Below are 13,299 nucleotides of genomic sequence, written 5' to 3' on the forward strand. Positions count from 1 at the left end.
AAACTGGATTCAAACATTCCAAAGAAATGTTCAAAAGTTGGGAGTGTAGCGCTAAGTGCTAACTTGGGCAGAGAATATCTGATGGAATTAGGACAATTGTCATGTTCAATTACGGTACTGAACACTATTCACTTTGTACCCCATACTGCCCAGACAACTATCAGAAATAGGTGGTGATCAAAAATAAGCAATTACACATATGCTTACGCAAATACCAAAGGATAGCAGAAATGCATCTGTTTCCACAGCATGATCAAAACATGACAGTAGCTTCTTTAAAGGTTACAGGACAATCGGAGTGATTGCTTAGGCTACTTTTGTTTGGATTTGGCAATTCTGCCAAAATAGCCAGTTTTCACACTGCATCATTTAAACATTTTAAAAATTAAGCCATTTACTTGCTTTTATGTGTATACAGTATATGCAAGAGAACCAAGAAATAAAAGCCATTTGCTTTTACCTTAAGAAAGTTCTTCACACGTTCTGGGTCATAGCAATTGCTCTCACGACAGATTCGTTCCACTTCTTTGATCTGCCCAGTTTTGCAGGCAGCCTGAATGTACTTGAAATGAACTTCTGGATCTTGACTGAAGTTTACAATGGAGCCCAAAAAGTAGAACAGACCTTACAAATCAAGCAAAGCAAATTTGTTACATGGAGATAAACAGGGAATCCTGTTTGGAGGTCAAGGTAGCTATCAACACTACAGTTTGTCTGTCATGATTTGACCCAACAACACAGAAATTCTCCAATTCTGTTCCAGGATTCATTCCAATTATCTAGTAGCCCATGACTTGAGACTAAGAGATAATATGCTATGAAAACTTGCTAACAGATGTCAGACTATTAGTTATAATTCTAATTTTCAAATAATCATGCCAATTCTCATACATTTAGCCTGAGACTTCCAATTCAAAAAAATAAATCAGTGCAGGTGGACTAGCATAAGGATTAAGAGTGGGCCATTTGGCCCTTCGCACCTTCTCCACCATTTAAATGCAGTCTATACATCTCCAGCTCTTGAAAAATTGCTATGGACAGTTTCTCAAGAATGCCATATGCATCTATATACTGAATCTTGCATGATTTAACTGTTGTAGGCTAGATAACTAGGGATTTAATGTCATAGCATGACAGCAATTCAATCCAGCCAACCACTATCTTAAACTTGCACTTTATATGAAGGAATGCCCAAAGGGCAATTCACAAAGGGTGAGGAAAATGGACAAATTTTAAAGCTTAAAGTTGGAGATAGCTGAACTTATAGCCATTGGTGATGTGAGGCAGGGAAGGATAGAGGGGCAGATCAGGAAGGGAGCACTTAGCAGGAGTACTAAAGCTTGGAGACTTCAAATTAAAAAAGGCAGGCAACCAACATGCAGTTCATAAAGGGCAAGGGTTTAGAATTCAGTCAATGTAGGTCAGCAAGGACAAAAGAATGATGGGTGAGACAAGGGTTTGTGGCAGTGTTTTGGACAATATTAGAATGTAGAACAAAAGAACTTCTGAATAGTGTGCAGTACATCATTATGTACTTTTAGGTAGAAAATGCTGGAACAGTGCTTTATGTATCACTTGCAGATAGGGGTTGTGGGCCAGGTTAACAATTTATAGATGGGCCTAAGTGAAAACTTATAGGGGCTTTTGCACAATTACTCAGGGATCAATAAAAACAAATCAAATTCAGATAGTGACTGCACAGGCTACACTGTTATGCTGCTTCACTTATCTTGGTATACAAGAAAGCTTACACAGGCAAACTACTCACTACTAAAAAAACTGTACAGTGATTTCCTGCAGGGGATATTTGGGTGATAAGCAGCATTGGCAATCACCCAGTCTGCCATTGCATTCCTGCCAACCACCAATTATGGATGATCCATGACTTAAAACCCCTTCCTCAAGTAGAATTTACATGAAATTGAGTCAAACTTCTTGGCACCTACCTTCAAAACTCTTGAAGGACTCAAACAGTTCAATCAGCTGCTGTGTACCAAGTTGTTCATGATATTTGGAGGCAACTTGTACACAGATCTGCAGATTCTGACGGATGTTAGCAGACAGCATGGCACGCAGACATTCAACAGAATCCTCAACAGACAAGGAGCCAAAGTAATTGACAAGCCACTGTGGGAAGTGGGATTAAGATTTATTGTAATGTCAAAATTGTAGATGAATTTAAAATGTAAATCTTAGCTTTACATTTCCAATGCCAAATATTCTCAGTCAAGTAACATGTTAAATATTTAAAGCAACCTCCAGATCCAAGTTACATTAAATTACTAATTCCAAATTCAATCATGGAATAAAATCTATTTACTGACCTCAGGATTGAGAAGGTGTGTGTGCACAACAGCACGCTTAATATCATATAGGTCTGTATAATGTTCTAGGGCTCTTTGCAGCAGTCCAGCTTTCTCACAAAGCTGAGCAATGTGTGCACGGTCATAGTGAGTGAACATCTGGTTACCAAGAATAGCATCTGCAACCTGAAAAACAATTGATACTATATAAGCAAATTTAAATCAAGGTATTTGGGGCTCTGAAGAGAAAAGCAAGCAATATTGGCAGAAAACAACAAAAGCACTGCATCAGCATAAATAGTTTCTTGCTTCATGCTAAAACAAGCAATTTTTACAGTATAGAGTCTGAAGATGCAATTAACTGGGCAGCTGAAAACTCCTAGGTGGCAAACCAGCACAGATGAGAAATAGCAGGGCACCCGTGATCAAGTCATAGGATACATGCACAAGAGTCTTGGAACAGAAGGGGAAAATTCAAAAAGCATGCTGAACACAGCAATGATGTCAGCCAACTACCCAAGAACCAGGTGTCTGACATTAAAACTGATGTTGGAAATGCAATACAACTGGATAAAAATGACCAAAATGCACACCAGCCATACAGCCACTAGAGGGGGCTGAAATGTCAACCAGAAGTTGCATTGTGGTGCTATCAGCTGCAGAAACGGGGGTGAAGCACGAGTACACGTGGTAGAATCAAACAATTTTGAAGAATGAATTTGGGTAGAATTTGAGGATGAATTAAAGTAAGGGTGAAGCTAAGCAATAAGATCAATTGAAGGGAGATCCAATAGCAAGAGAGGTAAGATTTGTACTGCAGAACATACAGCACAGGCCATTCAACCTTAATGGTCTATGTTGGTGTTCAGCTCATGAGCTTGCCCATTTAATCCCAATAGCATATCATGTTTCATGTTTTACATAACTTTCCATTAAAACACCACCATGCTACTCACACCAGCTACTCCTTGTGGTTACAAGTTCCACATTCTGGGTAAAAGGATTTCTCAGATTTGGCTGGCTCATTTAAGAATTAGCTTTAACCCTTTGTTACAACTGGGTCAGATATCATGGAAACAATTAAATCCACTCAGCTTGATCACTAGATGGGCACTGGCAATATCCACATGGAATGCAACATTCAATTATCCCATTCCCACCCAGAGGTTAAAACTGTTCTCTACAACCTACAAGGTCACATAACCTGCTTCATTTTTATACCGAAGCAAACTTGTACCTGAGGAGCATGCATGAGGTTCATTTCCAGGAGGCGAGTCTGCAGTGGGCCTTCAGATGGACGGTTATTCTTCAGGGCGTCCAGCAAGAAGGAAGTGCACTGCTGGATCAGGTTGTATTCCATGAACACATCAACAATCTGCAACAAGATCATAATCAAGGGAAATTTAGTGACTGAGTACAAAACCTACTCAAAAATACCCAACATTTGCCATACTAATGGAGAATTTTCACAGTGGATGCAAAATGATTTACGTCTGTTTGCAATCATTTGTGCATTGCAATCAACCAAACTTATCAGAAAAAGGAATGTATTTTGTGGGCCAATGTGCTTTTATCTGTTTGGTCAACCCAACACAAACCATATCTTAGAGCCAGATACAAAATTTACTTCAAGGTTAGGGGCTCAGTGGTGTGCTTAATAAATGTTCCCCCAATGTCACCAGGTTTAAGTTTAGTACTGCAAGTTCTCCACTTTGAGTCACCAAAAATGATCCAAGATCCCCTCAATGCGAACTAGATCAGCATTCCATTCTTAATCAATTATTACAATGACCATCCTGCAGCGTTCACTGGTTACTGAAGGGTTCTCCATCATCCACTAATTGTGGAGGAGCGCACCAAATACACTGAAATTTCCTGGTGGATATATAGGAAAATCAACATGTACAGATTAAAAAATAGGACTTTAAGCAAAGTTAATAATTTCAAATGTTGAGTTAGTTTTCAAAAAAATGTTTCAGCATTACAAGAATGAATGGCCTTCCTTGTAATATAATAGTGAAGGCAACTGAAGGAAAGTTGCAATTAAAGATTAATTTCTGCCATCATGCACTAAGTGTGCTCACTTTCAAAAGGAGAAATTTATTTTACCTGGGTGATATCTGCAAGAGGTTCTTCATCCTGAACCAACATCTGAGCAAACTGAAGTCCTTGATCAGGACCAACCCTCATTACATTCCTCAGCAGAAAGATCCAATCTGGCGAGTAACCAACCTGAACAAGGACAGACCACAGTTGAGCACTAAATCTAGTATTGTGGATACAAATCACTCCTACACCAAGCAACCAGCTAGCTGCATCAGACCCAGTTTCCTTTAACTTCTCAATAGCTACATAGATATGCATGGTTTGCAATGAATTTCTCAATTTTGAGAAGGCAGATTACAGCAAAGTTCAGTGATTTGCAAGGTTTTGAATTTCAGAATCACAACCTAAAACCACATTTAAATGTTCCCATTTAAAATGGGAAAGTTTTAACTATAAGATTCATGCCTGCTGTAAGTAGATATCATACAGCTGGTCTCAATACAATCCCAGATATTGAATTCTGTCAGGCACTGCCATGTGATTTCAAGAGCATTTTGATAAGGTTTCTGGGATTAGAACTCACTAGTAGGGGGCAATTAAAGCTTAGATTGAGGACAGGCAGACAGATAGGAAACAATGCAGAAGTAGTGCCATTTTTAGGTCACAATGATTTTGCAAGGATCAGTGCTTATGCGTCAGCTAATTACAACAATCTATAATCAATGACTTGGATGAGGGGGCAGTGATGTGTCCAAGTTTGCTGACAATACATGTTGAGTGGGAAAGTGGCATGGAGGGCACAAGGAGTCCTATAGGTTACACAATTTGGGTGAGAACATGGTAGATGGAATAGAATGAGAAATTGAAATTATCCACTGATAAAAGAATATTTTAAAGGTGACACCAATAAATGCTGATATGCAGAGGACTGGAGGGTCCTTGTACATGAGAAAAGTTTACATGTAGGCACAGCAATAGGAAGGCTAATGGCATTTCAGCCTTTTATTGTAAGGCGGTCAAGAGTACAAGTGTGAGGAAGTTTTGCTGCAGAGACACTACACCTGGAGTACTATGCACAAAGTCTCTAAACAATTAAGGATAAGCAAGCATTCACTTGAGATAGTCTTCTCATCTCAGGAATCAGTATAACAGTAAAAGTTGAGGGTCCTGTTTGAAACAAATTTGTAGATTTTACCTGAGGCAGTTTCCCCTTTCTGTAAAGTCTAGAGCTAACAGTTTAGTCTCAGGATGGGGACTTGATCAATGAAGAAATTTCAGCTCAGTCCCTCCCCCAAGGGTTGAGAAATTTCCTCCCAGAGGGATTTTTAAATTCATGTGTGCATCACTGGCTAGGCCAACATTTATTGCCCATCTCCAACTGCCCTCAAGTGGTGGTGAACTGCTGTAGTTCACGTGGTGTAGACACACCTAGTGCTGTTAGGGAGTTCCAGGATTTTGACCCAGTTACAGTGAAGGGATGGCAATACATTTCCAAGTCAGGATGGTGTGTGGCTTGGAGGGGAACTTCCAGGTGGTGTTGCCATGTATCTGCTCCCCTTGTCCTTCTAGATGTTAGTGGGCTTGGAAGGCGTGTCTAAGGAGCCTTGTTGAGATCTGTACCATCTTTAATGGTACACACTGCAGCCACTGTCAGTGGCGGGTGTGAATGTTTGTGGATGGGGTGCCAATCAAGCAAGTTGGTGTCCTGGATGGTGCTAAGCCTCTTGTGTTGCTAGAGCTGCACTCATCCAGGCAAGTGGAGAGCATTCCATTACTCCTGACTTGTGCCTTGTAGATGGTGGACAGGCTTTAGGGAGTCAGGTGGCAAGTTAGTCTCCACAGAATTCCCAGCCTCTGACCTGCTCATAGTTATAGTTATATGGCTATTCATTTCAGTTTCTGGTCAATGGTAACCCCTAAGATTCAGCAATGGTAATTCCATTGAATGTTAAAGGGGCAATGGTTAGATTCTCTTGGAGATGGTCATTGCCTGACACTTGTGGTGCAAATATAATTTGCCATTTGTCATCAACCCAAGCCTGGATATTGTCCAGGTCTTGCAGCATTTGAACATGGACCGCCTCAGTATGAGGAGTCACAAATGGTGCAATCAGCAAACATCCCCACTTCTGACTTTAAGATCATTGATGAAACAGCTGAAGATAGTTGGGCCAAGGACACTACCCTTAGTAACCCCTGCAATGATGCCCTGGAACAGATGATTGACCTTCAAATACTTTCCTTTGCACTTTGTATGACTCCAACCAGTGGAGAGTTCCTCTTCCACCACCCCATTCCCACTGACCCCAGTTTTGCTAGAGCTCCTTGATGCCATACTCTCAAATGCTGCCTTGATGTCAAGGACAGTCACTCACCCACCTCACATCTGGAATTCTGCTCTTTGCCCATGTTTTAACAAAGGCTGTAATAAGGTCGGAAGCAGGGTGACCCTGACAGAACCCAAACTGAGAAATAACCTGTTCTCTGATGCTAAGTGCTGTTTAATAGCACTGTTGTTGACCCCTTCCATCACTTCACTACTGATGAATAGACTGATGGGGCAATAATTGGCCAGGTTGGATTGTACTTTGTGAATGGGTCATACCTGGGCAATTCTCCACATTGCCAGGATTGTGCCAGTGTTGCAGCTATACTGCAACAATTTGGCAAGGAGCACTGAAAGTTCTGGAGTACAGGTCTTCAGCAGTATTGCAAGAATACTGAGGGTCCATAGCCTTTGCAGTGTCTAGTGCCTTCAGCCATTTCTTGATATCCCAGTGAATCAAATTGGCTGAACTGGCATCTGACATGGAGAACCTCCAGATGAGGCCAAGATGGATCATCCACTTGTCACTTATGGCTGATTATTCTTGAAAATGCTTCAGCCTTATCTTTTGCACTGCACTGATGTGCCGGGCTCTCCCATCATTGAGGATGGGGATATTTTAATTGTTTTTGATACTCTGTCACTAAGTATATTCAAGACCAAGATAGATTTGACTAAGGAAATCAAAGGCTTTGGAATAGGATGGAAAAGTAAAACGAGGTATATGAGCCATGATCTTGTGAAGCTGACTGGTAGGGCCATATGGCCCTTCCTAGCCTTGCATTCCTAAGGAATGTTAGGAACTAGAGATAGTTTAAGTTCTGTATTTGTGGGTGTTAGGATGTTTTAGACATACAAATTAAAACTGAAGAAGGTGGGGAGACTTGAGTTCTGCTTTACTTTAAAAAAAGATGCCTGCATTCTAAATGAGGTTTTATGACTCTTGCAAGGGTGTTAAAACAAAAAGGTAGAAAATACTGGGCTGTTGCCTAGCAATAGGAGGCCCAGAGACAGGGAGAAAAAGAAATTTCAGTTCAGTTGGAAGCAGGTGCCATGAGAGGCTAGACACAGCAGAGGGAGCTGCAGATTTCCCAAAATAATCTGAAGGTCCTAAAGCCAAGGAGGGAGTAGAAAGGAGAAAGGCCCTAAGACCACTTAGTCAAAGGAAGAACAGGAATCTGGAAAAGATCCTGTTAAGTGAGCAGAGAAGGTGGCTCCAAGCTTAAGGGAGAAAGCTGCAGGACGCAGACTTAAACCACAAAGACTTGCGAGAAACCATCCAAGGAGATAGCTGAAGGTCTGTAACTCTTTACTATGGGCATGTGAAGCAGTGGTGCTCCGTTAGCATGACTGAGCATTTGAGTGCATGTGGTGATCCAGGGGAAAGGCAGGGGGGAGAACATCAGAAGGATAGTTCAAAATTCTGGAGGTGGACCCTTGTGGAAGACATGCAAGAGAAACATCGTTTGGGCAAAGATTCCAAAGCAGGTTCTTAGAAAACTGAGATAGGAAACCCTCGTGTGAAAGACAGTTCACTGGTTGGTTGGCTCAGTGTGACAAGTGTCTGGGGTGGTTGATGGGAGATCAGTGGGATCTGTTTGGGGTGGCATCTGTCACTTGGTTTCAAGAGCGTGGCTTGTCTGACCACAGGTCACCTATTGGTTTACACGGACTGTGCACATTACAGTGCAATTGTGTTCTCCTTACAAATCTGTATATATCTGTAAAGGCTTAGTTTTGGGTGGAGTAGTATTGTAACATAGTTAATCTTTTCTTGTTTAAATGTTTTTTGTAAGGTTCATCAGCTGACTCCTCTGACTGTTCAGTAGCCACCCTCCACATTTCCAAATAAAAAAAGTTAGGATCTATCAAGCCAGGTTCCATCCTGGGATGTGGTGTGTCTGTTAGTACCAGCTGGGATCATAAGAGCAAGACAGAGGGATTTTACACAGCTCCATGACAATTAAAAATTGTCATATTTAGGTCAAAGAAACCAGACAGGGTTTGGACTTGAATTGAGTCTTACAACTGACCAGTTCTGCAATTGCCCCAAATGGGCCACAAAAGAATGGAACTCAACAAAGGTTTGTTCAAACAAAAATTCTCAAAAGGAAAACTCGAAAGCAGATTTAACCAGTTGTAAATTGTTTCAATAGTCCAAGCTAAGCAAATAAACTTTAAATCACACTGCCATATTAAAAACAAACTTACTTTCTTAGCATACAGCACAATCTTCTGGAACTGGCCAGTTTCAGCAAAACACTGGATCACCTTGTTGGGGACATTTGCCCTCAGATAAACACTCAGTGCCAGTGTGGGATCCACAGACTTCACAATATCACCAAGCTCCTCAGAGCATTCCAGCTACAGGAACAAAACAGATCCATTAAAATCACAAGTTACCAAAGTTCAGAATATTGCTTAGAGGTCATTTTTCTAAATCAGTCAAACATTCTCAACCAGTTGTGGTACATGCATGTGGTATCTAGAGGAAGGGTTATAAAAGGTGCCATAGCTTTAGACTAATGTTTGGGTTTGCAAGGCAAACTTTAAATAGAATTCAGCACAAAGAAGCAGATAGCAATTCTTGGCAAGTTTAAATTATTTTCTCCAGTGTCTAAAGCCTGTGCAAAATCATAAAGCTTTTGCATCATTGTAGGCAAAGAAAGTTGGAGATGCTATTAGGCCCAATGCAATGCAATTTGCTAGCCACAAAAATTAGTGGTGCCTACGTTCAACTGTAGACTTGACAGGTGGATTAAGATACTAAGTATATTTGCTAACAGTAAGTGAAATAAATTTGCATTAGTCTACATTGTTTGAGACAACACGTCCAAGTTATTGCAATTGTTGGAGACAGGTGCGACAGATTAATATTTCCTTCCATATTTGGAAAAATCAACTCCACCTGGAATGCCTCAAATTTGATGGGCAGCAGCTAATTTCAGACCCTTTATATAACACTAATGCTATAACAATGGCATCTTAACCAATGGAAGACATTAAGCAGGTGATTCAAATTGGGCTATTGATAGAAAGCAAATTTTCATAGAAGAAACCAGGTTACAAGAAGCTGCTGTCAAAATGGCTTTCCAGGTCACTATTTAAGCTTGAACTCAAAAGGATAAAAAAACCAAGTCATCTCGTCTCATCCACCTTCAAATTTTCTCCTTACTTGGTTTAATTTGCTCTTAAATACACCAAACAATTATTGGCACCTGTTGTCTGGAGTTGCTTCAACCTAGTTTCGGCAAATTAAAGTCAATACCTTGTCCTGCCCAAAACTATCCAATTAGTCTTTCCAAGGATTCAGCTTTCAAGGGACACACTAGAAAAGGCACAATTACCCATCCCTTGTTGCCAAGGTAATGGACCATGAACCACTGGCACCTTTGGACAACTGGGTCAAAACCCTGGCATTAGTGACATGTCCAAATCAGGATCATGTGACTTGGGAAGAGGAAATTAAGGTTTATGGTTGTCCTATAACACTGTTCATTTCTATTTCGGTATAAAGGTTATAAGGCAGATAAGGTAGATGAAAGTGAGTTTGGCAAGGTACTGCCATGCATCACAATTGTGCATACTGCAGTCTGTTGATGCTGGAGAGCATGGCTGGCAACTTCAGTTAATCAAGTAAACTATTTGGTCCTGGGTTATGTAGGATTTGTGCTCCTGAATGGAACAGCTACAATGTTCAGCATTCAGCCTTGTAGATAGGCCCCAGAATAGCTAAGTGAGCAACTTTAGAACCAAGACCAGAGAGGCCAGGTATGCCAGTGAACTCATTACCGGGACTGCATGGTTCAAGATAGTAGCCTTCAAGGCAATTAGATAAGAAAATACATGCAGTCCTTCCAACATAACCCAAAGCATCAACTATTTAACTGTGCCACTAATCAACAAATTGCAAAGCCTATCTTAAAGATTCTCTGGTTGACTATCAACCTCAACTCTAATGCATTAGGACCAGAAATGTAACTTGAAAGAAAGAGTTAGACACCTGGGAGAGTAGAACACACTTGAGATTCATGTTTTCTTAGTGTCATGAAAACACTTAGACTGCAGTTAAACAGCAAAAGTGTGGGGGACAATTCAAGTTTCACTTATTTGCCAGGATCACTATAAAGAACATGCAGCAAGTATATTGATACTAATACAATTGCATTAAGTCTGAACTACTATGGACAAGAATGTGCTAAGACTAGCCTGGGGATGAACCTAAGTGGGAATTCCATTTGTCAAATCATTACCTTATCCTCTTTTAGCCATTTCTCAAGCAATTGCTTGCGGCCTTGCTGTAGTACTGGCCTACACAGTTCCAAAGACTCAAATTTGTTCAGCTGCCCTTGATCAAGCAGGATCCCAAAGTACTGAAGCAAAGGAGAGGTCTGTCCTGGCTGGGCAGGTACACTCTGAAAACGTCGGATTGTGTCTGGAGTGCGCAAGATACCCTGGTTTAAAAAGCACAAGATAGTGAAATGCACAAACTTAAGCAAACAATCAAGTCCACAGGTCTACTGAAATTATGAAATACTGCTGGAGACAATGGCCAAAATGGTCAGCAAAATGTCCCCTTATTCAAAATTCATAGCTGCCACTAAATAGATTTAATACATTATATAAGCATGATTTAAGCAGATTAGGATGGTAAGCAGGACTCAAGCTAGAGGTTCAACATCAGTATCATAATGGTAAATTAAGGCACTAAATGCTGCAATGACTACCACAAAGTGGCTCCAAACACCACTTGTGCATTAAAATTAAACTTGCAAAATATCCTGAGTGCAAACTTTTAGGCTAAGTCACTAAGTGCAGAAAGCAACTAGTAGCACAATTTAAATGCTTCAATTTCTTGCACATCATCTCACATTTGTAAATACACCTGTTGTATCCAATGAACCTTTGGTCCACTTCTTGGCAAGTAAAAGATGCGTGCAGTCAACTCTCAAGATTCAATTTGTACCACACTGTATAATGCATTACCTTTGGTGCATTTGCAGCTATTTTTGCTGCCTCGGAATAGTTTCCCTGAGCAAAGAGAGCATTAAACTTGCGAGCAAAAAGTTCCTCTGCCCCAGCCAGGTTATTGCGCACAGCCATGCGCAGAGCAAGGTCTGGGTTCTGCAACACGTTGGTGATATAAGGAATGATGTTCTCTTCCTCGACACAGACAGACAACACCTGTAAGAGTAAACAGCTGCTTAATATTAGCATTTTAGGAAACCATTTTTATTTAATGTAGCTGGCTGCAGAGGGGATAGCATTCAGTGTAGTTAAAACATGAACCAACTCAAATTTTATTTAATGTTGAAAACTGGTATATCACTAGTATTTTCACATCATGAAGACTGATCATTTTGGTTGACCTTTATGGGAAAAATACCACCACAGCGTGAAAACTAAACTGCTTGGTTTCACTAAGAAAAATTCTAGTCAGTCCAATGCTATATATTTTAAGATTTTAAGGAAAAGCAATTTATTCAAATGCAAAGTTCTATAAATACCATCTTCAATGGCAAGATGCCAAATTTCCTTCTGGAGAGCTGGCCCCAGTGCCTTTTCACAACACAGCAACATGGTATTGGTATAAACAAGTTTAACATTTTGCAGAAGAGGTTAGATGTTCTACTTGTTTTTATGTCCCTGGGAGGAGGATGTGCCCTTGGGATTAAGGTAAAAAAAAATTCATGTTTGGAGAACTGCTAGCTCACTTGCTTAGCACTTCACTTACTATTCCATCCAATTTCACTGTTCAAATATTACCCTCCAAAACTAAGTATTCAATAAGTGATTCCTGAATGCTGATTTTAAAAACAAAGGCCAACTGGATGATAAATATTGACCTGATTAATCCATCACATGGTGTATATGGAAGTAAACAAATACCAGAAAATGGTTGGCAGTAATCAGGTTGCCTGCATCTGTGCTCTATTCGAGAAGAGAAACCCAGTTCCAAAACTATGTAACACAGGGATGAAGTGGTTAGTTAGTTATCCTTAAACTTTAGTATCAGTTCAGGTCACTTTTAGTAATGATAAGGGCCCATGAAAAAGGGTGCAGAGATGATTACCAGAATGATTAGGATCAGGGATTTTAACAAGCTTAGGTCAGAAAAGCAGAGGTGGTCCTCCTCTGAGCAAAGGAGATTTGATACAAGACAGACAGGTTTGAATAAAAAAGGTAACGTGAATAAACAAATCAACTGAAGGGTTTTGGTATGAGATGTAGGAGAATGAGGGGAAGATTTTTGTAAATTCAATTGGTAATTGCCTGGGACTCTGTCTCTGCCCCTGCTTCCACCACCCTCCGACTTCAGAAGGAAATTGGATGGGCACTAAGAAAAGCTTGCAAGGCTCCTTGATTGCATTGCTCCTTGGGAGAGCCAGCATTGACTTGATGGGCTTAAGGTCATTTACAGCACAGGAGACCAATACCACACTACACTGGGAAGTTACTGGTGTAAGCCAACTAAAACCCTGAAACCTGCCACATCTGGGAGCAGCCTATGCATTAGGACACCAACCTAGCAACTGTCAAGTGTTGAATGGGAAGAATTCTAGTCCACTACACTGACAGGTTAATTTTTGCTGAAATGGGCCCAGATAGAATCTGCCAAGCTTG

General features: G+C 40.6%; 1 protein-coding gene across 1 annotated transcript in view; it reads right to left on the minus strand.

Moving 5' to 3' along the window:
* The window catches only part of LOC121283003 (clathrin heavy chain 1), an 87,687-nt gene that overhangs the window by 25,521 nt on the left and 48,867 nt on the right, over window positions 1–13,299 (minus strand). The window contains exons 8-15 of the mRNA XM_041196900.1: window positions 11,662–11,859; window positions 10,929–11,129; window positions 8,887–9,039; window positions 4,413–4,535; window positions 3,541–3,678; window positions 2,325–2,489; window positions 1,947–2,127; window positions 461–624 (exon numbers count right to left, since the gene is read on the minus strand). Of these exons, the coding sequence (XP_041052834.1) occupies window positions 461–624; window positions 1,947–2,127; window positions 2,325–2,489; window positions 3,541–3,678; window positions 4,413–4,535; window positions 8,887–9,039; window positions 10,929–11,129; window positions 11,662–11,859 (1,323 nt within the window). The remainder of the gene's footprint in view (window positions 1–460; window positions 625–1,946; window positions 2,128–2,324; window positions 2,490–3,540; window positions 3,679–4,412; window positions 4,536–8,886; window positions 9,040–10,928; window positions 11,130–11,661; window positions 11,860–13,299) is intronic.

The sequence above is a fragment of the Carcharodon carcharias genome, chromosome 10 (genome assembly GCF_017639515.1).
Source record: "Carcharodon carcharias isolate sCarCar2 chromosome 10, sCarCar2.pri, whole genome shotgun sequence".
NCBI classification, from domain to species: Eukaryota; Metazoa; Chordata; class Chondrichthyes; order Lamniformes; family Lamnidae; genus Carcharodon; species Carcharodon carcharias.